This window comes from Dermacentor silvarum, chromosome 5 (assembly GCF_013339745.2).
Source record: "Dermacentor silvarum isolate Dsil-2018 chromosome 5, BIME_Dsil_1.4, whole genome shotgun sequence".
NCBI lineage: Eukaryota > Metazoa > Arthropoda > Arachnida > Ixodida > Ixodidae > Dermacentor > Dermacentor silvarum.
The window spans coordinates 135,633,386-135,658,472 of NC_051158.1; the positions used below are offsets into that span (position 1 = coordinate 135,633,386).

Here is a 25,087-nt window from a genome sequence, read left to right on the forward strand (position 1 = left end):
TTGACAGAGTAAATGAAAGCGTAGTCAAGAACACGTGCTTTGCACTACGTACTTCTAAACCAAATGACCGGCAAGTGCGGTCTCAAACAATCCTACCAGCAACGAAGGCACCAATAGGGTTGTTAGCAAAAACACACATGTCAGAGGTGACTTGTTGCCACTCCCATCCCTTCCAAACTTCTGACAGACAACTTGGCAAGCAACCATCTGGACCTCAAAGGTCAACGTCATATGCGTCTTGCGATGCTACACTGAGATCCTTTCCGTTACTGAACTCGCTGAATGTCCCTCTCACAAAAGATCATGAGAGGTTCCTGGGCAGTGGAAGCCAGTGTACATACAGGCAATGCAGTCTCCATTTCAGCTGCGATTGATGGCAAGCCGTGACCACGCAACTGTTGATGAAAACTTGAACAATCCTCGAACACATTTAAACACTATCATTCTTCAAACATAGTTCGTATAGTACACAAGACAGTGTGAACAAAGAAAAACCCGCCTCTAATCCCTTTCAGTGACTTCAAACAGGGTATAAAACTCACCTGGTTTGATTTGACATACTTGGATAGACATCACATATGAAAAGCTACATCCCCAAAATGATTATGCGGTCTCCATAATAATGATCAAGTTTTCGTTCTTGACATAAAACCTCCAGGGCCCACCAATGGGGTAGCCTTTTTTGTCTAGACACTTTGGACATGTGCGTCCACAGCATCAAATAGAGAGAGCATCTACTGACTAACAATCTAACCTAATGTCTTAACGCCTCCAGAGAGCCAAAATACTGCCTCAATGTTATACCTATGAAGCTAAAACACACTATGAAGAAAAAGACTTGAATATCGCAAAGAGTTCCAAAAAGGAGTAGTAAGAGAAATGTTTTCTATGTAGACAAGCGCCGCTAGACTGGGTTGTGAATGAAAATGTCCCGAAATTGTAAGCGTGGCTTTGACAATACCCGAGATCGGTGAATAAGAAGAGTGTGCATAGAGTTAAAACGTCCCGACTCCAGTTCAAAATGCTATTAGTGATTGATTAAGACTAGAAGCTGAATATTTGTGCCTCTCTTAAGCAGCAGAGACTAATTTTGAAAAGGAGAAGCTCATGCACGATCTGAAACTACGAAGAATCATAACGTCAGTATTAGATTCTAGCAACCCTGGCAAGGCCACCATTCGCAAATGACCAAGCAATTCGAGTGCAACAAGCACTGTAGACGTACTGTGCCACCGCTTCTCTCGGAACAAAACCAAAGCATGCGCACAGTCCCATTCTGTTAGCTGTAGTATATTTCCCTCCATAATTGTGTAAAATAATGCAGCCATGATGCGGCATCCTCTCTGTAAGGATGAAAACCTTTTTCCAAGCATAGCTTTGGTCTAGCCGAAAGTTTGGGCATGTTTGTTTCCTTATAAGTTGTAGCTGAAAGGGCCCGACTTCTCATCCATTGGTTAACCATACGAATCATAGAATCGAGCCTTGAGGAACCAGCACAAATTTTGGCACGAGTTGCATTTCAGCCCTTGCTCCTACGAAAGCACTGAGACTGCCGCTTCAACTCGATCTGTCACGATGTCGTCATGCTGCGAGACACATGCCAAGTGGTGCACGCGCCACTTTCAGCACGTGCTGTCCCTACAGCGAACTGAATGGCAGAAAGAACACCCTTGCCCTACCATATTTATTCGAATATAAGGCCAGTCCCCGTATCTTTAGCCTCGAAGTCACCCCCAACCTTATACACAAGTTTCTCCTATAGATGTGGCTTCACGGCCGTGCAAATTTCGCCTTACAGTGCGGCTTTATGGCAGCGCGCGTTGTGGTGCCATGAAGCCACACCTAAAGGGAAAATTCATATATAACCCGCACTCCGCATGTCGAAAATCCTTTCCACCCCCCATTTCATGATCGCCATTTTGTATTTTGGCTGTGTTAGTAATTTAGTATTTCAGGCGATCCCCGCCGAGTCTAGATAATCTGTCGGCTTCTCTGTATCCCCTTATATTGGTGTGCATACTGACGTTTTTTTTTCTTGGGTCCCTCCCAATTGCACCCTCGCCTTATAATCGAATAAATATGGTACATGCACTGATGCCGGCACTACAATTTACTGGTAACCCTTCAGTCTTCTCAGAGCACGTTTCACATCATCCCTAATGGGTTACTGTGCGCATTACGTTGCTCATTTTATTTCCACACCTAAGTTTCCCAACTAATGGACCATTTTTGCATGCAGTTGTGGCATTATACCTTGCATCTGTGCTACACAAGGAACCTGTGGAAACGCAATGCTAATATCTAGTAAAGGAAGGTCCCAGAAAAGTGGTTGCACTATTGACCAACACTATGTAAAGATGTGCTCAAACTTCGCAAGATTGCCTAAATTGATGATGGGCACTGGGGATTGTGCAAGTGAATCGCAGGAATTCAGTATCACGCACCCGCTTTGCAATGGGGCATATGATGAAGAACACTGGCAAAATTGGTAAGCCAACAAGCACTTCGACCAACCTGTTGTACATTCGCCCATAAAATATTGTGGGGCACGCGAGCACGTGACTCCGTGATGGTTGTGCTCCTCGGATAGCTAGAGCAACCAGTACAGCCATGCATCGAAGCAAAGCTGCACAGACGCAGTTACGCCCAGAGGTGTGGCGGCTTTGTGTCGTCTGCTAGAAATTTTGGGTCCACCAAGCCTGTGATTTTGGAACGGTGAGGCGAACTTGTCTTTCAGTTGCGTAACGCCTTTGCACCAAGACAACCTTGCATTTGTGTAGTGCATGTGAAAGGACAGCGGTTTCACCACCTCAAGCACAGCACATTGCATCATCAACTCCAGTTAAAATTTCTGTCAGTGCACTAAGACATTGTAGCAGACGACATGATGTCACGCCTCCACGCATCACTGTACCTGTGGAGGTTTGCTTCATTGTGCAGTCAAGTGTATTGCAAGTGTGCCTCGCAATAATTTGTCGGCAAGCGTACATATTTTTCGCAAACCTCACAACTCTTCTGGATCTGCTTAGCTGGTCCATGCTACATTGCTTTCAAAACGGTTATGACAAATAATACAGCCATACGGGCTCATTAGTTGGTCACTGAAACATTTTCAATAACGCAGGCTTGTAAATTGTTTGAACTGAGGTTCTCGCAACAGATGACATCATAGGCATAATTTTGTCTCCTTCCTTGACCTTTGATCTTTTTTTCCAGGGGCCAGCAACCTAGGTTTCAAAGAATTATCACACGCAACAACCAAGAAAATACCAATTTAACAAATTTCTCAATATAATGAAATGGCTAAAGGGCTAAAGCAGCAAAATTTACTGAGGAGGTATTGGAGGGCTAGTTGGTTGTCCATTATTGTTCTAAAGGCAGTGCACTTGTTGAAACATGGATGACTGTTTGGCTACTTTTGTGTTAGTCCATGTGTCAACAAGTAGACCATCTAAATTTTCCTCAGAAACATAGCTTTTTGCACACCTGCATAAATGTTAACGACAGCAAGGAACCACACTGAAGCTTCAGCAACATTCCTTGTTTGACCACTGCTAATCACTTCAAACCTCATCTTCCTATGAACTTATCTCTTGCTTGAATGTAAACCGTGTTTCACAAGGCTGATAAGAGTTGTATGAAAGTTGTTAAGAGGCCCAAATTTTCATACGATTCCTCTCTCTTTTTTCTCCAATCTATTCTTCCAATGTCATTGGCTTGCATGGTGCCACACCACTGGTTATCACCGAGATCGGCCAGTAAGCGCTATGGCTGATAAGTAACGAGCAGAGTTGCAAGAAAAGAATCGTTACATAACATGGCCCCTGGTTCTACATAATGTGGATATAAGAGTCATCTAGCGCAGGCAATTGATTGCACAATCCCTCCCGTTTTTGTGGTTTCCATTTGCAGTGGTGGTAGGCCCTTAGAAGTGACAGTGCAAAATACTTGGCAATGTGGCTCTGCCCATGGAACTCTCGGCTGTTGTGTCAAGAGCTCCACAGGTTACGCTACTACCTTAATTCCTGGGGATTCCCATTACAGCGTCCCTTTCAAGCACGCGCAGCTGCTAAGTTTCTGTTTTCGTGACAGTCGGACACCAAAGCACGGAAATGAGTGCAGAACATTGATTCTAGGACTTGAGCTCGATGTATTGCATATAGGACTTCCTACAAGGTAGGCTCTATGCACCTGTAGGCTCGAACACCTATTGTGTACAAACACATGCCTTCCACACGTTGTGTGTACAATAGAATAAATACATTGTCTTGCAGATGCAAGTTTGTACAGAGTGGGTGAAAGAACTAGTTGTGAAGAGTCGAGAGAAAAATCCGCGGTGTACCACGATGTACCAGACGGTGCAGGGGAAAAGTTTGAACCTCAAGCAAAGAGCGACAAAAAGCTGTGCTTCAGGAGTACCGTACTATCGGCAGGACCAGTGTAAGGCTAAATGAACCACAGCCGAGATGGTGATTCCTGACGAACTAAGTGCGAGATCTACGTGCCAGTCAGGTGCCTAGCACAGATGCTGTGCATCCCAAGGCTAGGCTGTAAGCGTCTAGTGGAAAACTGCAAAATTGTAGTGTTGAATGTCTTCATAAAGCTCCATCACTTGACAAGAAATGGGGCGACACTTCGAGCTTAATGTAAACAAGCTACCTTAAAAAGTTCAAGGTCTAAGCATTCCGAACCACAGCGGACCGAAGGAGCGTTAACAGCCTCCTCTGGGACAAGCATTGTCCCAGTCTTGTGTAGTCATTTCCTGTGTCAGCTGGTGCAAAATAATGACGTTCATCCCTTTGCACACAGACGGCACATTGTATGGTAACATTCAGCTACGAACTGCACCATCACACTGGTATTATAGAATGCGCACGGGGGAAAACAGAGTAGGGCGCCTAATATGCTTGGTCACTTGAAACTGCTATGTATGATCCAACATCATACATGGCTGCTGGACCTAAGCACTTGCAAATGGTTCGCATCGATGCAACATGCGCTCATGAATGTGGATAAAGGAACTCATCTTCTGCATTGTTTCCTTACATTCCTGTTTCTTTCTATGCCGTTTCTTTCTGGCTTGCAGGTTGCAGTTATGCAGTCAAACATGAAGCCCTCAGAACAAACAGATGCACATGGCTTCACGGCGGATGCGGCATCAGCCATACGCAAGGATGCGATGTCTACGAACACCAGCACTCATCATGTGTCAGTAAGAAAGACCAGCCAAGTTACAATGTTTAGCTAAAGACAAGGGGGGTGCTATGTAAACAAACTGCGCTTCAAAGTGCCAATGGGATTTAAAGTAAAAAAGGTGTCTCAAATAGAGAGACCACTTTATGGAAGCGGCTGGCGGTATTTTCACGAGAGTGCCCACAGCTAGAGCTGTGTTATTGCTGCTTGCTGGTCCCGTGCTGCAAAAGTGTTGGTGCTCACGTGTCATCGCACAGCGCAACCAGTCATGCAGACAGGGTTGTTAACACACCCAGAAACATTCAACACAGCACCAATCAGCAAAGTTTCAACTTGGATCAAGATGTTTCATATTGTGTATACTACGTTGCCTCCTACAGTGCACGGCTGCTAAGGCTGCTGGGCCACAGCTGCGTGTCCCGTTCATTTGCAAAGAAAGCCTGAGCATCGAGCTGCATCATTTGATGATTTCAACGTCCCCGGAAACGAGGCTTCTCACTGGAAGATGTACAGTCACACACAGGAACATCAGCGTGCACAAATTGCCAAGCACTCTGAGCAAACTCAGCCTTAATGATTGATAATTCACCTGCTGCAAGATAAAGGGCTCTAGCGTGCTGCTTTTTCGAGCATATACGCCATGCCAATAATTTCTCGAATAGGGAGAAATAAGCAGGGCTCTAATTAATATCTGAACATCCCCTTCACGTATGGCTTCATGGCATTGCAGCAGAGGGCTGTTGTGAAGTTGCATGTAAGAGCGAAATTCAGTAATAAATGTGGACTATGAAGAATTGCCACGGAGCCACAGTTCACTTAAACAGTGAGAAAGCGCAAAAGCAGTGATGGCGAAACATAAAAAAACTAGATTGTTGCCAGAGCTTAATTTTGTGCCACAGGCTCCTCCTCAGGAGCGCTTTTTTTTATAAGGATTTGAATGTTGCATGCAATCATAAGGTTATGCGTGCCACACTTCTCTCTGATTTTTTTAAAGGGTTGTATCCGGGGCTGTGGGTTAAACCCATAAACGCACGGTAGGTTGCGTGACCGTGTTTGACACAGGTTTGCAATATGCACAGTCATGTTGTGTTTGCAACATTAAATATTTGTTCATATTTCATCCTGGCCAGCCTAGGCCTCCTCTGGACAAAGCTTCCACGGAAGCAACATCTTGTATTTCAAAAAAGCTTGCCATCACTGTGTATGCACCACAAATGGTTCAGCGAAAGAATCAGCCGGATACTGTGCTGATTCGTTACACTTTTTTTAATGTCCTAGTACGTCATGTTATAAGTACTGTTCGTAATAAACCACGATGGCACAGGGACCAACCACTGTTGCAGTGGTTAACCAATACAATATGTTGTACATGCTCAACATAGAAGCGTAAAAGTAGAGCTGGTGTAAGTACAAATTGTTCGAAGCTTCAATGTAATTCTACAAGACCTTACATATACATATATAAAAAATGCAAGCAAACAAGAAGAGAGGCAATGGCAAAAAATCAACAAGACAGCAAGAAGCATGTTAACACACAAGACAGGTGCTGTGTGCATCTCACTGTATTTGCTTACTTCATGCTATTGCCGCTTGCTTCACACTTTAAAAGATGTGCTTGCACTTGAAAAGAAGGAAAACCACTGTGCAAGTGACTACATCCAACTCCGTGTGTTGTCTAGGAAAGCCTTTGTTGCATCTGTTGCATTCTGAAGGAGAAGGTGAACTCGTCTTTATACTCGACAGGTTAGGCAACCTGGAGTCACATCTTGTAACAATCCACTTCCGTTTAATTTCCATTCTTCTTATCATCCATCGCGCAGAGTGGCCGATCTCGGTGATAATGGTGACTTATGAGCCAATGACACGGGACAAAATGTACAGATAAGTTAAATGGATTGTTACAAAATGCGGCCCCGGGCCTTAGCAACGTTCAAATTCCCAGCAGGTTGCTGCACTGAATAAACTGAGCTACGTGTTTTCAGAGGCGTCACATCACATCGTACGCAAACCACATGCAGCAACAGCCAAGAATGTGCTGCCACGTAATGTGAGGAAAGATGTACCGGTCTGACTTTCCCATGTGCCGACCGGAGATCACGTGACTGCTAACGCAGTGCCCAAGGTTGACAAAAGCAAAAAAAAAAAAGAAGAAGAAAGTCTGACTGTGTGAGCCCGCAACCGTGGCTCGACGGTGTCATGCTTCCAGATCCGAGCGTGGAGGAAAGAAGACAGAGGGACAAGCTCACACATGGATACCATTGCTGACTAGTGCCACGGTCTCGTGCGGAGCTCCCTCTTCTTCGCCGAATTTGGCCGCAGCGGGGTTGGCGCCGTTCTGCGGCAGGAGGACCGTCGTGACGTGCTTGCGCCGCTCAGCAGTGGTGGCGGCGGCGGCGGTCGCTGAAGAGGAGGACGTGCTGTCGTTGTCGCGGTGGTTGAAGGAGGCGGGGTTCTGGCAACGCCAGCTGCTGGCCACGGGCAGCATAAGCACGCCCGAGGCGAGAATGCTCAGGCCGCTGAAGTAGAAAGTGGCATCGTACGCGCCGGTCGTGTCGCACAGCCAGCCTGCATAGTGCACACAGGCAGAGGAGGCGGTTACGGCTGCGAAGCAGCATTGCCGGAGACATTAGAAGGCCACAAACTCATCTGCACATCATGGAGTACTGACATGTGATTCGTATATTGAACCTCGATTTAACAAAACTGCATTGTAACAAACTATATTCTCTTTTCCGAATACCTTGATAACTAGGTATTCGTTTTTGCAATTTAACAAGGTAATTTCGTGACATGGTTTCGATTTAACAATGCTTTCGGCACGCGTAATCGTGCAATTATGACATAACCTTGTTTCAATTATTTGTTTATAAGTGCTTACTGACAAGATGCTATCCACCAGGAATGTTCTGGGAACTTGTAAAAGGTTTTTTTACTGCTGAAAATTTTAAACCTCGACTTAAAGGAATTTGCAACTTAACAAAGTTCTTCGCTGCAAGTATGACTTCATCATATAAAGGTTGGACTGTACTAAGATATGAATGCAGTCTGGTTACTGTACTGTACATAAGCCGGCTGTTATTAAGTGCACTATAATTACTGTTTAAGAATCACAGTTTTTATATTACATAGGCATTTGCGCTTTCTTCAATGTGTATTACGAGCTTAAAAAAGTTCACATTAGCAAGCACGAGTGAAAAGTCAAAGTCGTGGCACATCCCTCATTGCATGGTGGTGCAGATGAGTGCTTTCGTACGCACGCAAGTTGGTCAAGTGTCATACACACGTGACTCTCGCTCCTGGAAGCCTGTGCTATCCGCACGTTCTTTGTCCACGCAAGTTCTCTCCTGCGTTCTAACTGAACCTCGGCAAGGCGAAATCAAACCAAGCGTCTAAGAGCACTCACTTGCGTACGAGTTCATAACTTGAAGGACCCCTCAGCGGCGTTCAATTGGACATTAATGCTTTCGTATTTGCAACTCATAAGAAGTGCTTAGGTGTAACTCTGATTTTTGTCAGCTCCACAAAGTTTATTTAACATCATTACATGGTACTAGAGACATAGACAAAGAGCCATGACGACGAATGGCTTGAAGAAGTCTGTGCCTCCGGTGGCATGCACCAGAGTGCAAGACTGAAGTGTACTCAAATTTATTACCTACGGCAAACTGTTTGTGCAAGCATAAGAGAGTATGAGAGTGTCACCGTCATTACAAAAGGGCTCACACACACGAGCTGACGTGACACGCCACTTGGAAAGAGGCCATACACGCACCCGCAATGGGAGGTCCCATGAGACCGGCCACTCCCTGGATGAGCAAGAGGAGGCCATAGGCGCCCGTGAAGTTGTCCAGTGAGATGAGGTTCACCAGGATGACTGGCACCAGCGTGTAGTTGGCCGAGATGGCGAAGCCGTACACCGAGCTCAGCAGGGACAGGGCCGCGTAGCTGCTCACCATGGGCAGCACCGCAATGGCCGCTCCGCTGATGGCCGTCAGTAGGCTGTAGAGCAGCGTCGGCTCCAGCCACGACTTGTCGCCCAGGTAGCCCACTATCACCTGCACGGGTGCGGGGCAACAACGTTTGAGGCGACTACGGCGGATGGTTAAAGTAGTTGGTGGTTCACCCCAGTGAGTTCACAGCGCCAGTCATGTCACTAGCGATGCTTCTGCGATTGCTGTTGTTGACAGACAAGTGTCAATCCAGCGCCACGAAATAATATACACTCAGTTTGAAGCCCGTTCTCGTCTTCGTCCCATTTACGTCTCTGTCAGCCTTTGCGTTACTCTCTTACTAAAATTTGAGGGCTGGAGAATGAACTAGTTCACATGCCCGATGTTCCGTAAACAGAATGCCACGTATTGTAGACCTTTCCAGTGAGAGCTCCCTGTGAATTGCAATTAACCCCTTCGGTCACAAATTATGAGGGACTGTCAATAAATGCATCAGAGCAACGTAATTTTATTTGAAGGACACTGTAGACTTTAATAAAAAATTTTCTAGGTGATAAGATAAGAAAAATCACAAAGGCTTCTGGACAGTGACCCAGTCAGAAGTTAACTGACGTTTCGGAACCCAGGAAGGGGTTCCTTGTCCACAATGCTGCAACCGGAATTAACTTCTGACTTGTTTAGTAACCTTTGTTTAGTAACCTTTAGCAGCCTTTGTGTTTTATCTAATAATACTTAATCAGACGAGCTTTCATCAAACCCTTGACATGGCGACAGAACAATACTCTGTGCAGTTTTCTGCGAGTCCTTGTCTTCCTATAATAACCTATTTACGGTCAGTGTGCACCTCGTTTGGCTTTACTGTGACTGAGGCCATCACCACTGCATTCCCACATATCTTACACGATTCGTCTGGCATCCCTGCAGACGAGTGCACACTTAATACATCATAATTGAAAGTGAAGCATGGACCGTGTTAGATATGATAGAAATCTTACGTTTAAGTCATTGTGTTTATTATTGTACTTTTCCCAGTTAACATTTGTTGCTGCAGCATAAATTTTTAAGGATATGTCTCTGGGGGTCCAGTCCTTGCTGGTTTCTTCTGGTCGTCTTTGATATATGGTTGGTTCTGTGGCGTTGAACCACAGGCCCACGAGAAAAAGCTGTTGAACTGTCTTTGGTTTCCTACTCTTGTTTTTGGACGCCTTCACGTGTTGGGCCAGGAGAGGAAAGAGCACAGTTGCAAGTGAGACTCTTTCCTGACCTGACCCTACTTTACTTTGTCTCATGTCCCATTACACCACAATATATCTACGCTATTAGCAGTCGCTCTTTTAGGTCATGGTCCGACTTTACCCTTTGAGAGTCAATTTTTTTTTATTGCAGATTTAAGTTTTCCAGAGTGACTTATTTCGAGAAAAAACAAAGACATAATTTTCTAAGTGACAATAAAGCTAAAAAAAAGTATTCATCTGTGCAGTTTTACTGCATGGTTTATTGTTGAATTCACGTATAAACTACCATAATTTTTTACAAATGTCATAATATTCACACAGCTTAGTTTTTGTCTTAAATAGGTTTCATGCAACCACGACTTGTATTTTGAAACATTCCATTTTTCATTTTCTATATCATGTCCCAGCAAAGACAGCGGTGTGGCAGCCTGCGATCCACACCCAAACCAATGAAGAAGGGCCAGAAGAATAAAAAGTGACGTGGGTCGTCAGATGATACGGCCCCAGGGGCGCGCGGCCACAGCGAAAGCGAGGCATGCCACGTGAGCGCACACAAGCAACCTTGGTCGTGCACATTCGTCACAGAAACAAAACAACCGAGAAACTTGCAGCAATCAAATGTTAGATCTCTAGGTTAGGTTCTGTCAGTCCTTACACTCCTCGCAAAAAAGAAAGAAAAAGAGGGATGCGCGGCAGTATCGCCGATTTGCAAGCGCCTGCCTCATAACAAGGTAATAGCATGCCTGCGTGAGAGTCATGTGGGCAAGCATCTCGTGGTAGCGTCTTGAATGACGGAATATGCGATAGAAATAAGCTTTCCAAATGGCCTTCACTGGACACAATGTCTGCTAGAATGCCCATTATAGAGTGCAGAATTGCCTGCAATTCATTTATTCTGCACGCAACAAGCAAGTGATGTCCCAAACATGGGTGTTCAGCTACACCCGTAGTGAAATGCCACCTCTATATGAACTCTCGGTACAGACAAGCCAATGCTTTATGTAGAGGAGTCACGCACACAGGACACTCCTATTTACAGAAGATTCGGTGCAGAGGCAACAGTCTGGTGAACATATGCTAGAAAGCCAGACTGCTTGGACCAAAAACAAGAGTAGGAAACCAAAGACAGTTCAACAGCTTTTTCTCGTGGGCCTGTGGTTCAACGCCACAGAACCAACCATATATCAAAGACGACCAGAAGAAACCAGCAAGGACTGGACCCCCAGAGACATATCCTTAAAAATTTATGCTGCAGCAACAAATGTTAACTGGGAAAAGTACAATAATAAACACAATGACTTAAACGTAAGATTTCCATCACATCTAAATATCCTTTCTCGTGAACCCAACCAGAAGCCACTGCAGCAGCACAAAATTGTGAAGATGTGCAAAGCGGCCTCCAGCCACAATGCCTCAGTTGCCTGTTATCACTGGCAAAGTGTCAGGCAGTGACTGAAACATGATCAAACCAGTGTCACACAACCAGCGCGGAAAAAATTGGCATAACTAATGCTCAACTTCAATGCTGAATATTTACAACCTACCAAAAACGAAAGGCACAATGGGGACACTGCAATACACATTGCATAGTGGACACAAAAAAAAAAAGGGGGAAAAAAGAATTTTAAGAAAACCTCCTACTCTTATGCTGAGCTCCGCATTCCAGCTTGCATCACACACGGCACACTGCCAATAAGCACACATGCAAGTCAAAGATAACCAGAAGTGTGGAAGTTTACTCTTTGCATTTACGGTTAGCATGCAGTCTGTTCAAACACTTGGCATAGAGTGCTGTCACAGTAGGTAACCTCTCTGATTATCAGGAAGAGACCTTTCCCACAAAGTAGTTGTTACGAGTAGATATCCCAAAAGGTAGTAGTATCAACAAAAGGTAGTAGTATCAACAGGTTATCAATAGGTTAGCCCTATTGTAAACAGAGTGCAGGCTGTACTTGGCAAGCAGGGGCAGAGGAGAGCAGCTATGACGCTTCCTCTTTGGAGCAGTCAGTGACAAGACATGACTGGCCAAGCAATCTGTCAAGACTGCCCGCACAACTAGTGAAATTAAGAGAAAGCCTTTACTTTACGCGCTCCTATATAAGTACATTAGAACAGAGAAATCAATGCTTCTCGGTATCCAGTGCATTAATTGCGATGATGCTTAATGCATTTAAAACAAAAAGATAAATGTCTACCGTCGCACGGCAGTATCTCTCTTTATTTACGCCATCTGTACTAATATTATGCTTGTTTTGAACACAGCACTCGAACAATAAGAAGAACCATCAGCAGATAAAAAAAAACAATTTTTTTTTTCTGTAGTGCTGTAAACAAAACTACTCATGTTCACACTGTGGTTGGTAATCTTTTGATTTCATAGTACTACACAGACACACTACTTTAAGAAATAGGTAAATTAAAGTGAGCTAATCCGTGCCATGGACTCACCACGCCAAAGGTGTTGAGGATGCCAATGAAGGAGATGAGGTAGGAGGCCCGGTCCTTGTCGACACCCAGTTGGATGGCGCTGTCGGGCAGGTACATGTAGGGGATGTCAACGCACGCGTTGAGCAGGAAGTTGGAGATGCACAGCAGCGTGTAGCGGCCGTTGAGGAACAGCCTAACGTCCATGGAGTCCAGCAGCACCTCCTTCAAGTCGCTCAGCCACTGGCACGTCTGCATGGTGTTATTTAAAGAACACCACCAGGTTTGGCAGATTGGTCAGTGAACATTCAGATAAGGACAATTATTAATTGCAGGAATTTCCCAACTATATCTCGATTTCACCAACATTTCTGAACAAGATAGCAAAATTATTCGGTAAAGTTCAACTAAGTGAGCTTACTTTTGCAACATAAGTCTCAGAGTGAAAAAAATCTTGAATGGGACATTGTAAAAAATGCAGTTTGAGCTATTCCACGATATTCTGACTTTGAAAGAGCCTAAAAAGCAACATTTTCTAAGCCACACTTTACTTATACAACTACTTATATAGAAATAAAATAAACTCAGTTTATTGCACAAGCCGATTACACAAACAAAATATGCCAGACTTGACTTTTGAACAGGCACAAAAATGTGCCTTTCTTGTTATTTTTTTATGTGGCTTGTAGTGAAAAAGTACCATTGGAATTCTTTCTGTGCACGCTTTGCTACATTCTGAACATACAAAAAATATATTTATCCCTCTTATTTAGTATACTTGGTACTGTGCCTTTGAATTTTGGCAGCAGACAGAAATTACAAGTGCATGCTGACCATGAGGCAAGACACTTTACTCCTGAAGAGTGCATGGAAATAAGACCAGAGAAGATGGCCATGCATGCAAAGTTCAGATTGCATAATCACTTATACAGGACTGGAAGAATTAATGGAGGACGTCAATGCCCTTTTTTTAAAATATTCTGGAGGTGAACATTCTCAAAATGCATTCTAGTGATGGGTTTCACTAAGCTGATCTGATCGTTTTGTTATCCAGCTTCATTTCTGAAATTTCAAAATGTGCGCCAATGTCAATGATTCAGGTTTGAGTTACTGAATTTTTATCATTATAAGTTAACGAAGTGAACAAAGCAATTAGCTGTGCATGTAACAGCTGACTATGAGCAGCAGAGCACTATCTGTCACTATATTTTTTTTCAGAATCTATTTGTAAAAAAAAATTACATCATATAAAAGACACAAAGCACAGCAATATGTGTTCACACAAAGCACAGCAAAATGTGTTCATGTGAATGCTGATGATACTAGTGTCTAAATGATTTCCCTCACAAATTGTTAAAAGGAAACGTGTGTGTAGGCACTTGTGTGCAACAGCTTATTGCATTTTTATATCCCCTTCAGTCACGAATTATGATAGACTTTCGATAAATGTATGAAATTTACAAATATTTATGCCAAGGTACTGCATGCTCCATTGAAAGCAAATCTAGGTAGTGGAAGGACTCCTTGTGCATATTATGATGACTCATTATAATTATAGAGTTATCGAATATCTGCTTAGTGATCAGTCAGTCATACTACGTTTCTTCATAAAATAAATTTAGTAAACCGCTCGAATTACATACACAATTTAATTATTCGCTGCAAGCATTACTAGAAAGGAAAAAAAGTTATTTCACAGCTGCTACCAAACCGCTTGACGTCGAACAGCCCGTCAAACACGGTAGTGCCTTCACCAAAGCGGTCGTCTATAGTGACACATTGCACTCAGAAATAAAATGGAGGTGCGTTAGGGGAAGCGGAATTCTCAAGTTACTATAAGCTTAATGTTCGCGATCTATTCCTTGACACCACTGCAGAGAAATTGCGAAAATAAGTCGCGTACACAAATGTGTACGCCGTGACTGAAGGGGATATGGTTCGTTCTCTGGGAAATACAGCATGGGACTGTCATACAAGAATGCCTGTCCATGCCAGTTTAATTAAACAACTAGAGATGGCATAAAAAAAACTACCGACTTACAAATTTCTTGCTGAAGAATTTTTTCCAACAAAGGTGACTCTTATTAATGCTTATTGCACTGGCTGTTGAATCAAATGCTACTGATGAAGTAGGTAGCATGGTTTTGAGTGTCTTCTAACAAGGGCATATTCGAATATTGAATGTGCATTGATGTACCAAGGGCCTCAAGGCATTCTGGGCAGACTTTTTAAGAGCATCAATTGTGTTTAATATAGAACACTATTAGATTCATGACCAATATAATTAGTGTGCTTATTCCATGATAAAGCAGCAACCATTATACACAAAACACTACTAAATTTAAAGCAGTCAAGTGGGTTACCAAACAGGCTACAATATGACATGACCTGTCCACATTTTCAGATAAAGTCATCATAACAGCGCATCTTTACATATAAACCAACTTCCCATTTGCTGCAAGCAATACCTTACTACTATAAAGATCATACACTGAAACATCAATGTCACTGGCTACGTCAGTACACCTATAGGTAGCACAATGACTGGCATGCAGCATTATGGTTGGTGTTATCAGTTCATGCAAATCATTTGAATAAGAAAAGGCTCCAAAACTGAGCTTTGAGATACGACGAAATTGATGTCAACATACGAGTAAGCCGGACTAGCCATTCACAACAACAGGCTGCTTTCTAGTGATTACAACCATGTAGCCATCAAAGAAAATTACTAGAACACTAGGAAGGTCATCGTCTGTAATAGTGGAACAACAGCACACAATGTCAAATGCTTTCTGAAAGCCAGAAAAACTGAACCAAGTTGCAAGCCACTGTCGTATGAACCAAAAATATTGTCAGGAAATTCGCACGGCTGAGTGACACAGCTGTACCCAAAAAGTCTAGAACAAAAAATAAATTTAAAGAATGATGCCTTCCGATTGTTTTCTTGTATACAAATATATGTTAGATGCTCTAGTATTTCTCAACAAACACTTGTGGTCATGCTTAACCTATAGCTGTATTTATTTTATACACACACACACACACACACACACACACACACCACACACATATATATATATATCCATGATAATGTGGCCAGACAGTAGGATCCATAATGCTAAGGAAAAAGCTTTGAGCAGCTGAGCATAACTGCTGCTTAGGAGTTGATCATCACTGCGATCACCCGCCTAATTCATGTTCACCGCAGGATGAAGGCCTCTCCTGACAATCTCCCATTATCCCTGTACTGCATCGTCTGCCTTTCTGCTATGCCTGCTATTCTGCATTTTATTTCTACAAGTGTCATTTGTGTTTACTGCACCTTTCTTGTACTAGTAATATTCTCTTTTATCATAAGTTGTACTACCTTGTTGGCTGTCCCTACACAATGTAATGCCTCCGGGAATTAATTAATTCATTCATTTTCAATACTGTAAGCCCTTTTTGACTGTTGTGTGTTACAGGGCAAGACTTGAGACTGGGCTGGCTGATATTCCATCACTAGTAAACTTCAAGCCTGAATGAAAAACAGGGAAAAAAAAAGAGGGGACATGGGGAAGCACTTTATTATGGCCTTTAAGGCCACACTGACGATTTGGATTTATTAAAGCCACAATAAGTGAAACAATATGAAAGAATAGCTGATGCTCACCTTGTCCTCTCCGCTGATGGTCAACATGCTGTTGCGATAGATGTCGGGGCAGCTCGATGCCCGCAGCCGATAGCGGCGGATGTTGAGCATGGCACCGCGGTACGTGAGGCTGCCCCGCTGGAGCCGCATGTTACGCAGGCACGCCGAGTCGGCTCGCTGCTGCAGACGGCGCTCACCACCCCAGCCGTTCGGCCCATCACGGCATGCCAGGGCAGTTGCCGTGGGGCCGGCGGCGGCACTGGCCTTTGACGGTGGAAGCACAAAGTTGGGTGGCATGCTCTTGATGGTCGAGCTAGGGTCAATGGTGTTCCAGATGTTAGGGTGCTGTACCAGAAGTGTGTTCAGGTGGCCCTTCTCCTTGTTGTAGTTCTCGGATAGCACGTCCAGGGATGCACCGCGCTGGTCCGTGATGTACGTCGGAAGCTGAATGAGGGAGCTACAGAGCCTCTGGTCACTACCTCCGGCAGAGGGCAGGGTCTTCTTCTCGTGAGTGTCCGTGCCGTTCTCATCTTCGTCGTCATCGCCGAAGAGGTCGAGGTCTCGCATGAGGGCACCGGAAAGTACCATGTTGAGAAAGAAGCCGGCCAGAATGAGCAGTGTTCCCTGCCAGGCAAATGTTTCGAGCAGGCGGATGGTCAGAGGAGCAAAGACAAATGTTCCGATGCCCGTGCCACAGACAGCCAGACCAGTGGCCAGTGACCGTCGCCTCTCAAAGTAGTAGGCAACGCTTACGATGGACGTCACGTAGCAGAGGGCCAGGCCAAATCCAGACACACTGAACGTGAGAAAAAGAAACTCGAGGGACGTGCCAACGTAGGAGGCCACAAAGCCACTGGCAGCTAGAAGCGAGCCCACGATGCAGACGCGCCGGCAGCCATAGCGGTCGGTCAGTGATGACGCGATGGGGCCCGTGAGAAGCGGCATGCTCAGGTAGAGAGAGCCCACCCACGCCGTCTTGCCCTTGCTCTGCTCGAAGTAGTCGATGAGATCGACGAAGAGGATGCCGAATGACATGGAGACACCGTCGGCGATCAGGTTGATCATGAAGGAGGCAAACACGACCACCCAACCCCAGCCACCGTCCGGTGGTGTGGCTCGGCGGCAACGACCATCGCCCGACGACGACGACGACGAGGAAGATGAAGACTGCACCGAACAACGCTGGTCTAGCAGCTGCTGGCCAGAAGGCACCTGAGACTTGGGCTCTGTGTCCACAGACATGCTGGTGCGACACACGGGGGCAAGAGTGTTGTTACAACTGGGGTCACGGATGTCAGGAGGGTTTTGCACTCACTACGCAGGGGGGTGGTCTCTGCACTACACTGGAGGGGTTCGAGTTTAGATTGTGGCTGCGTGCACAGGGCGGGTGAAGAGGAAATGACTAGCGCGTGCTGCTGCTCTAGGTTCTTGCTGCTGTAGATTTCAGGCACTGATATTCCGAGCTGCTGCAGGAGGACCAGTTTTGCCATGGGGCGTTGCAGAGCGTACGACTTGTTACTCAGGCGCAGGTGGTTGGGCGTCCAGACGTGCTGCTCCGGCGGTCTCTCTGATCTGCCGCTGATCCCATCAATTCTGCGAAAGAGGCACAACAACATGCTATTCAGTACGTCCATGAGGCAGCGATGCAATGAACTGGTGATTCAAATTTTACCTTCCTGCACATTTTCTCAACAAAGCTGATGGAAAATCAATCAGTAGTGGTGGCCAATTAATTTTCATGGCACACAGCATGTGCACTATAATGAAGGCCACTTAGAAGGGGCACGGAGACTATCTCAATGAAGCCCTCAATGCCAAGTAGTATATATTATTTAAACTATCTTGGCAGAGCTGCAGTGCTGGTAAATGTGTAATTTTCTAATTGACAGCTTTTATATAATGCCCATGCAGAGAATGCATGCACTTGGTGGTTAGCAGATAGGACACATACCAGACCACGGCCTTCCAAGAGTTTGAACCCACCGTGGGCATAGTTTCCACAAAAATATTAGCAGTTTCGTCACAAGGTGAAGCAGTGGAAGTGATAGCAAACTTAAGCATTGCTCTGACAGCGTTTCGGAAAGCTGCCGTGATAAGTAGCATCGCCAGCAGTGTTGCAGGCGTCGCATTTCAATGGTGCAAATTACGTGAACGAAGAAAAGCTATTTACGTTCGTCAGCGCCCAAAGAAAAGGTTACACATGTAAAACGCCCAACATTAGGCAACAATTACATGACAACGACAGCACAATGACAACCATGGCGGCGACATGCCATTGCTCTGCAGAACAATGCAGACGATGCACAGAGAAAACTTTGTCTTCAGCTCTAAACTACTGTGACACTAAAAATAACATAAGTGTGGGCACATGCTTTCTTGCACCCAGAATTCAAGCACCGCAGTTCAGTTAACTCCGCACAACTTTATGTCTTTTTCCCACCTTTCAAGGTTGTAGGCAAAGAAAAAACAAAGGGGGTTAATTTTGTCATTGGACATTACCTGTATTGCAGAGAGTTTAAAACAAAAGTGGAACAGCTTCAGGCACTTCCGTGCAATGAACCACCAAATGTAAGCACTGATGGCAAATGCTAGACTATTTTCTGCAAGCCCAGTGGAATGCGAAATATTTGAATAACACGTCTGAAAGCCTGCTAGGGACTTGATGCCTTTTAAAGTCGTGCTGTGTGCATAAAGAGAATGCAAGTAAAAATGGAAACATACAACACATTAAGTGCATAAAGACAAAAGTAAGGATGTAGTCACTAAGCAAAGGTTAAATACATATACAAGAGGCCATTCGTGACTACTGTGAGGAAACATGGCAACAGACTACTCTTGAAAGGACTAGACCACAGAAAAAAAAAGTTGTGGCAAAATGCTGTAGAAAAAAAAAAATAACACTGGGGCAGTCAGAATTTTATGCATAATATACGGTGCGTGGTATTCACGACATGCATCAAAGGCAGCGCCCTCAGATAAGTGCCTTCATTGCACGAGATGCACAGGCAGCATTAAACAATGGACCAAGAACATGTTTCTCCATTTTGTTATTCCAATAAACCACTAGCTATATGTCCCTATACATTACATGCCATGCCAAACTCACCTCTTTATTCTCAAGTAACATGCCAGAAGAATATCAGCTACTTAACGTTTGCTCTGCAGTCGGTATGCCTTCCTTCAAAAGTCTAATTAAAAACAAATAAGTAACACATAAACAAATGCACATTGGCCTGTACTGGTCATTCTCAACATTTAGGCAGTCGATAACTTGACTGCATCATCTGGGCAATGTGCACCTATGCACACTAGGAGGTGCATCATAGCTCGTTCTGGTCAACCAATTCAACTTATTCTCCGCTTGCCTCAATGCCTGATTTTTTGTGAACAGCATGCTTGCTCAACTTATTTATTTTATGTTGCCAAGATAGTATGCCTGCTACAAATTAGGAAGCCGATTACTCTTTGGCATATTCCGTACTAAGGTTGCACTAAGCAATTCCTTGCTTTCACTTTCGTCCTGTCGCACACGCAAAACACAACGAACTGTCACCAGCAACACTTCAGTTTCATGTCACAGCAATGAGCCATTGCGTATTCTCCTCCATCGGGCCAACAAACAAGGCGACTTGTCAAGGTCAAAGTGCAAACACTGGCTCCTCGATGGCGAAACACAACTATGGCACTTGCACAGCACATATTATGGCAAGGGTTGCGCGCAAAGCCAGCAAGCACTGAGGTGAAGGAGTTTTAGGAGAGAATAAGAAAACGCCGCTGAATAAAAGAATTAAGATTTTCTGATAGGATCTAAGGAGGTGCGAGTGGCTGAACACACATAACCATCTGTCCAGAATGGTTCCTGTGAACTTGCCTTCAAACTCTGCCGAACTGCTTTTGTGTTTCCTTAGATAGAAAAGCAATACCTTGTGCATGTTGATAATGCATGTGATAACCATTTTTTTTTCTCCGGCACATCTTCTGCACCCATCTGATATTCGGAATTATCAAAATTGATCAACTTGCACTAGGCTAGCAAAAAAAAAATAAAATAAAGAATTCATAGAACTAGAAACATTATGGTCGGAAAATAATGGTGATGACCAGTAATAAAACCTGGGCAGAGAATTGTTATAACGTACTTGGCTTCATATGGTGGCTACCTGACTAGATCCTAATCCCCTTAATGTCCACTCGTGGTGTTTTGAAGCTGAGCACGTCTGGTGCATTTTCACGTCGCATTCAGACCAGGTCTTCTTCGAGACTCCCCAAATACAGTGCTTCTGTTCGAAAGCAAAACACATCACTGAACTAAACAAATTAAATGACACTAACTCTCTTTGATTACTCCCTCGTATACATTGATTGGACCGTCAATTGTACATAACCAGTTGCGCAGTTAAAGTTCTGACTGCATTACCGATCTCAGTCTTGGATCCTTCATATCCTTTACTGACAAAAACAGCGTTCTTACTCAATGCATTCAATAGTTAAAAATTGATGTGTGAATCTGATGGCCAACCTATTCCATCACCCTAGTCCATGCTATGAAACAGATGGCAAATTGAAGTCCACAAAGTGACTCACCTTCTGAAGTACAATGCAATCCGAACTGAAGAAATTATCGAATAAAGAGTCTAGTTGAAAGGAACAGTTGACGAGAGGAAACACGGTGCAGCAGGACGCGCAGCGGAATCACAACCACCTGCACTCACATTCCATGGCAACTGCAGACGGCGGTCAAGCACAGCTTACGCCAACGACCGGCACGACCGCCGCATTCAGGAGCCAGGACGCACACTGATGACAACCTTACGACGGGCTCTTCCGACACCGAGGCAGATTTTCCGGAATCGAGTGCACAGATAAGAGGTTCCCTTTGTTCTCCATTAAAGATAAGTGACGCAACTGAAGGACCCCGCAACGCACACACTCGCAAGATCTGGAGGACGGTGCCTCGCAGACAACGATAAGAAAAAGGAGAGTCCCTGCCCCGATAGCACAGACCCCAGGAGCGGCACTTTCCATAAGAGTTAAAGTGCTCAACAAATCTCTTGAAGAAGCCAATGACACAAGGTATGAATCAATGCAATGAATGGCCGGAGATGGTGTTTGGAGATATAAAGCTAGCGCAAAGAGTATTTTACAAGAGTGACAAGAGACACCCAAGAGAGTTTGATTATGTTAGACCAACAGAGGTATCAATAAGCAATCAGTCTGTCACTACTATATCACTAACCTTATTGACATCGGGCACAAGTATCAAGCACACTGAAAGCACCACCCCGTTTCATGATGAATTCGTCACTGCAGGTTTACAGAATAAACACATAAGACCCGAAATTCATACCAGTTTGTCTTATGTTTTTTTTTTTTTTTTAAATGTACGGTTGGTAGAACTGGTTATACAAGACAACTATCGGAGATTTTAAGCGCCTACAAGGTGCAGAAATTTGCTCGTTGTGACCCTCACAACACCAGCATTTGTTTAATCACTACGGAACAAATGGATTTGTTCTGTATCATACATTTTACCTGTAATACTTTACGAGCAACATCAACGTACAATATGCCAAGTGGTTTGGCACCAAGCTACCGTACAGCAAAGATTGGGAGGCAACTTTTTTTTTTTTTTTTGGCACTGCACCATTCACAGCAAGGGCTGGAAAAACCTAATTTATGTGCCAATAATCAATGGCCAAATTTATTACTTAGGTTTTCTATTAAATCTTTTAAAAAATGCGGATTATACAAATGTGCTTGAAATCCCTAGTCTAGCAACAGTTTTGACAAATGTATTCAAAGTTACCGGCAGAATGCTACTGCTGCACCAGTTATTTGTTCCACACCGTATTTTCCTTCGAAAGCATTAACTAAAAGAAAAAAGAAATTTTCATACTCAATTGAGCATGCATTTCAAGGTCGTGCTAGCCTGACATTTTTGACGAAGGTATGCTTTTGATTAATTACGGGCTTCCATCTAGCAGAAGCAACACATCAACCAACCAACCTCTCCCCCGCCCTCCACCAAAGTTTATTATAAGACAGGGGTGTTCAAATAGTGAAATTTCTTAACTCAACTATGACTATCAGAAAAGAAGATTCCCCCCTTCACCAAAGTTCATTATAAGACAGGGGTGTTCAAATAATGAAATTTCTTAACTCAAATACAACTATCAGAAAAGAAGATTGCATATCAATCAAGTACCGACTATTTTCTCATTTTTAAGGAAAGCAAAATTTTAAATCTGCATGCAATCCATTTGGTTAAAATTGGCTGTTACATCATATGACATATGCATATAATACCATTCACAAGCGGACATCCGGTTAACTGAGAACCTTGTCAATGACAAACTGCTGTCAGATTACTGTAATGGGACAAGGTGACAGCACCTCACCACATGCATGTAGTACTGCTCTGTTCGCCCAAGCAGATTGGTGTAATAAATACCACATCAGTTCAAAACTGCTTTAAAGGGATACAAACATGCGGAGACAGAAAAACACCGATTTGATTTGCCTAAAAGCAAGGCATTCCTACAGGATGAATGAAATTATTCAGCAGGAGTTATATGCTTTATTGTCAATGCATCCCCTCCAACTAGTGCCACCACACAACAGCCATGGGGCTCCCTTGCCACAGAATCCTTCAGAACAATCCTCATTGGCTTCGGTCTATCTAGCTCCCGCAAGCTCCTCCCGTAAGCGTCATGATCCCTTATAATCAATATTCAAACACAAACAAAATTTCAAACAATTTGTGGCCAGAGCACGGAGCTCAGAGGTAGCAGATGCACTGCAGAAAGTGCATTCCTGAAATGTTCGTTCCATGTCTAGGCCAAAGATTATTCGACCTTTTTCATTGCTGTTCCAACAAAAAAAATAATTAAAAAAAAATTTAAATCAGCAGATTTGAATTCCTCCAGCTCTCAACTGATCAAACGAGTCAGCAGTTGTTCCTCTGAATGGCCCGCGCTTTTTGCAAAAGACTCTTGCGATCCTGCAAAAAGACCCCAAACTATGTACTGACACAACACCCATCTCCGTATAACAGAAAAGATAAACAAAGCTAACTCTTTTGCAAGCCCTCAAACTACCATTGCAGTAAAGCTTTCCAAACAAGAGAACATGAAGGTATTTAGACACGTGGCTACATATAAAAACAAATTTTTGAGTTTGAGCATAACTGGATATTTAAAAGAAAGACCCATTATAGAATATGCAAAAATAGTGTGGGACCCTCATACGGCTATAAATCGTCACAAACTAGATCGAGTCCAGCGTCTAGCAGCCAGATTCATATTTAACAAGTATCGTTATTGTCACTCTTTTAGTGAATTGTGCCGGAATGCAAATCTTCCTGCCCTAGAAATTAGAACAACAGTGGACAGATTAAAATTCCTGTTCCTCATCATTCACAATAAACTTAATATTAACGGCTCCGACTTTTTCAAATTACCATCTAACGCACGCTTCCGACATAGGCACCAGCATGTATATTGAACCCCCATTAACACGAAATGACACCTTTAAATATAATTTTTTTCCTAGAGTAATTAAGGAGTGGACCATGCTGCCCGATTCACTGGTTTCCTCCTCTTCCATAGATGCATTTCTTAATGAGCTGGATGTTCTTCTTTATTCGGGTCAATAAGTTTCCTGATCCACTATTTTCTATAATACCAGTTGTGGCCGCAGAAAGTAAGATTGTGTTCGGCATATTAGTACTGTAAATATATGTGAAATAAGGAGTGCATTTATTGTTATTATTACTATTGTCTTTATTGTTGCGTGTGTAATTATTCATTGTATTGCAAATATTGATTGTATTTCCATTGCTGTAATGACCCTTCGGGGATTAACAGTATCAATAAACAAATCAAACAAACAAAGAAAGAGTGAAATGCATGAGCCATTAGGGACAAATCCAAGGTTCCTCCGAAATGGTTTTTCCGACAAACAGCTGAACCTGTGAAACGTTCAGGGGCTGAAAGTACAATAGTTTATCTCATCAATTTAAGTAACCTTACAGAGTAAAGCATATGAGCAGCAGTTATCTGTTATACAGCAACACACAGCTGCAAGGTGATCCCGACATGACGAGCTTTCAGACAACCTGTCAATCACAAGCACCCAACACAATTCAATAGTGACTGCACTAACCCGCCTCATTGGGCAATAACTTTCGGAACTGACCGTTTTGGTGTGTCATCCTCACCAGTCATGAAAGGAGAGGGGGTCAAAGGCAATATTACTTCCCTATACAGGCGGTAAGACCTGTCCAGACAAGTTTAGCGTCGGCCCACATTGACTTGCACATACGCCTTTGGCCGCGCATTATGTGCAGTCTCTCTCCTTTCCAACTTCTTTCCCATTTTTCAACCTCACCTTCTTCGCGGCACTTGGTAGCAAGTCGGATTTTCTGTTCCAGCTGACCTCCCTGGTTGACATCCGTACCTTTGCTCTTCCACTACACAAACGCAAGAGGGAAAGCACAGAGGTCAACCAGGGAGGTCACCTGAGGTCATCAGAGGAATTCACCTGAGGTCATCGAAACGACTCAAACAGTCATCGTTGAGCACTACTTGACCGATAAGGGTGAAAAGGGTTTTCGCTCGTAATGCAAAGTGCACACAGCAGGCAGAAAAAAAAAC

At 43.9% G+C, this 25,087-nt stretch overlaps 1 protein-coding gene across 2 annotated transcripts in view; it reads right to left on the bottom strand.

Annotated features, from left to right (window-relative positions):
- Positions 1-6,441: 6,441 nt before the first annotated feature.
- The window catches only part of LOC119453773 (monocarboxylate transporter 12), a 44,753-nt gene continuing 26,107 nt past the window's right edge, over positions 6,442-25,087 (bottom strand). Inside the window, exons 1-5 of one of the 2 annotated variants that reach the window (XM_037715830.2) lie at positions 21,018-21,258; positions 16,455-18,026; positions 12,827-13,054; positions 8,966-9,248; positions 6,442-7,758 (exon numbers count right to left, since the gene is read on the bottom strand). In XM_037715830.2, coding sequence (XP_037571758.1) covers positions 7,436-7,758; positions 8,966-9,248; positions 12,827-13,054; positions 16,455-17,675 — 2,055 coding nt within the window. In that variant the 5' untranslated portion in view covers positions 17,676-18,026; positions 21,018-21,258 and the 3' untranslated portion in view covers positions 6,442-7,435. Of the gene's footprint in view, positions 7,759-8,965; positions 9,249-12,826; positions 13,055-16,454; positions 18,027-21,017; positions 21,259-25,087 lie in introns of those variants that run through there. The other variant, XM_037715829.2, reaches the window with a different exon arrangement.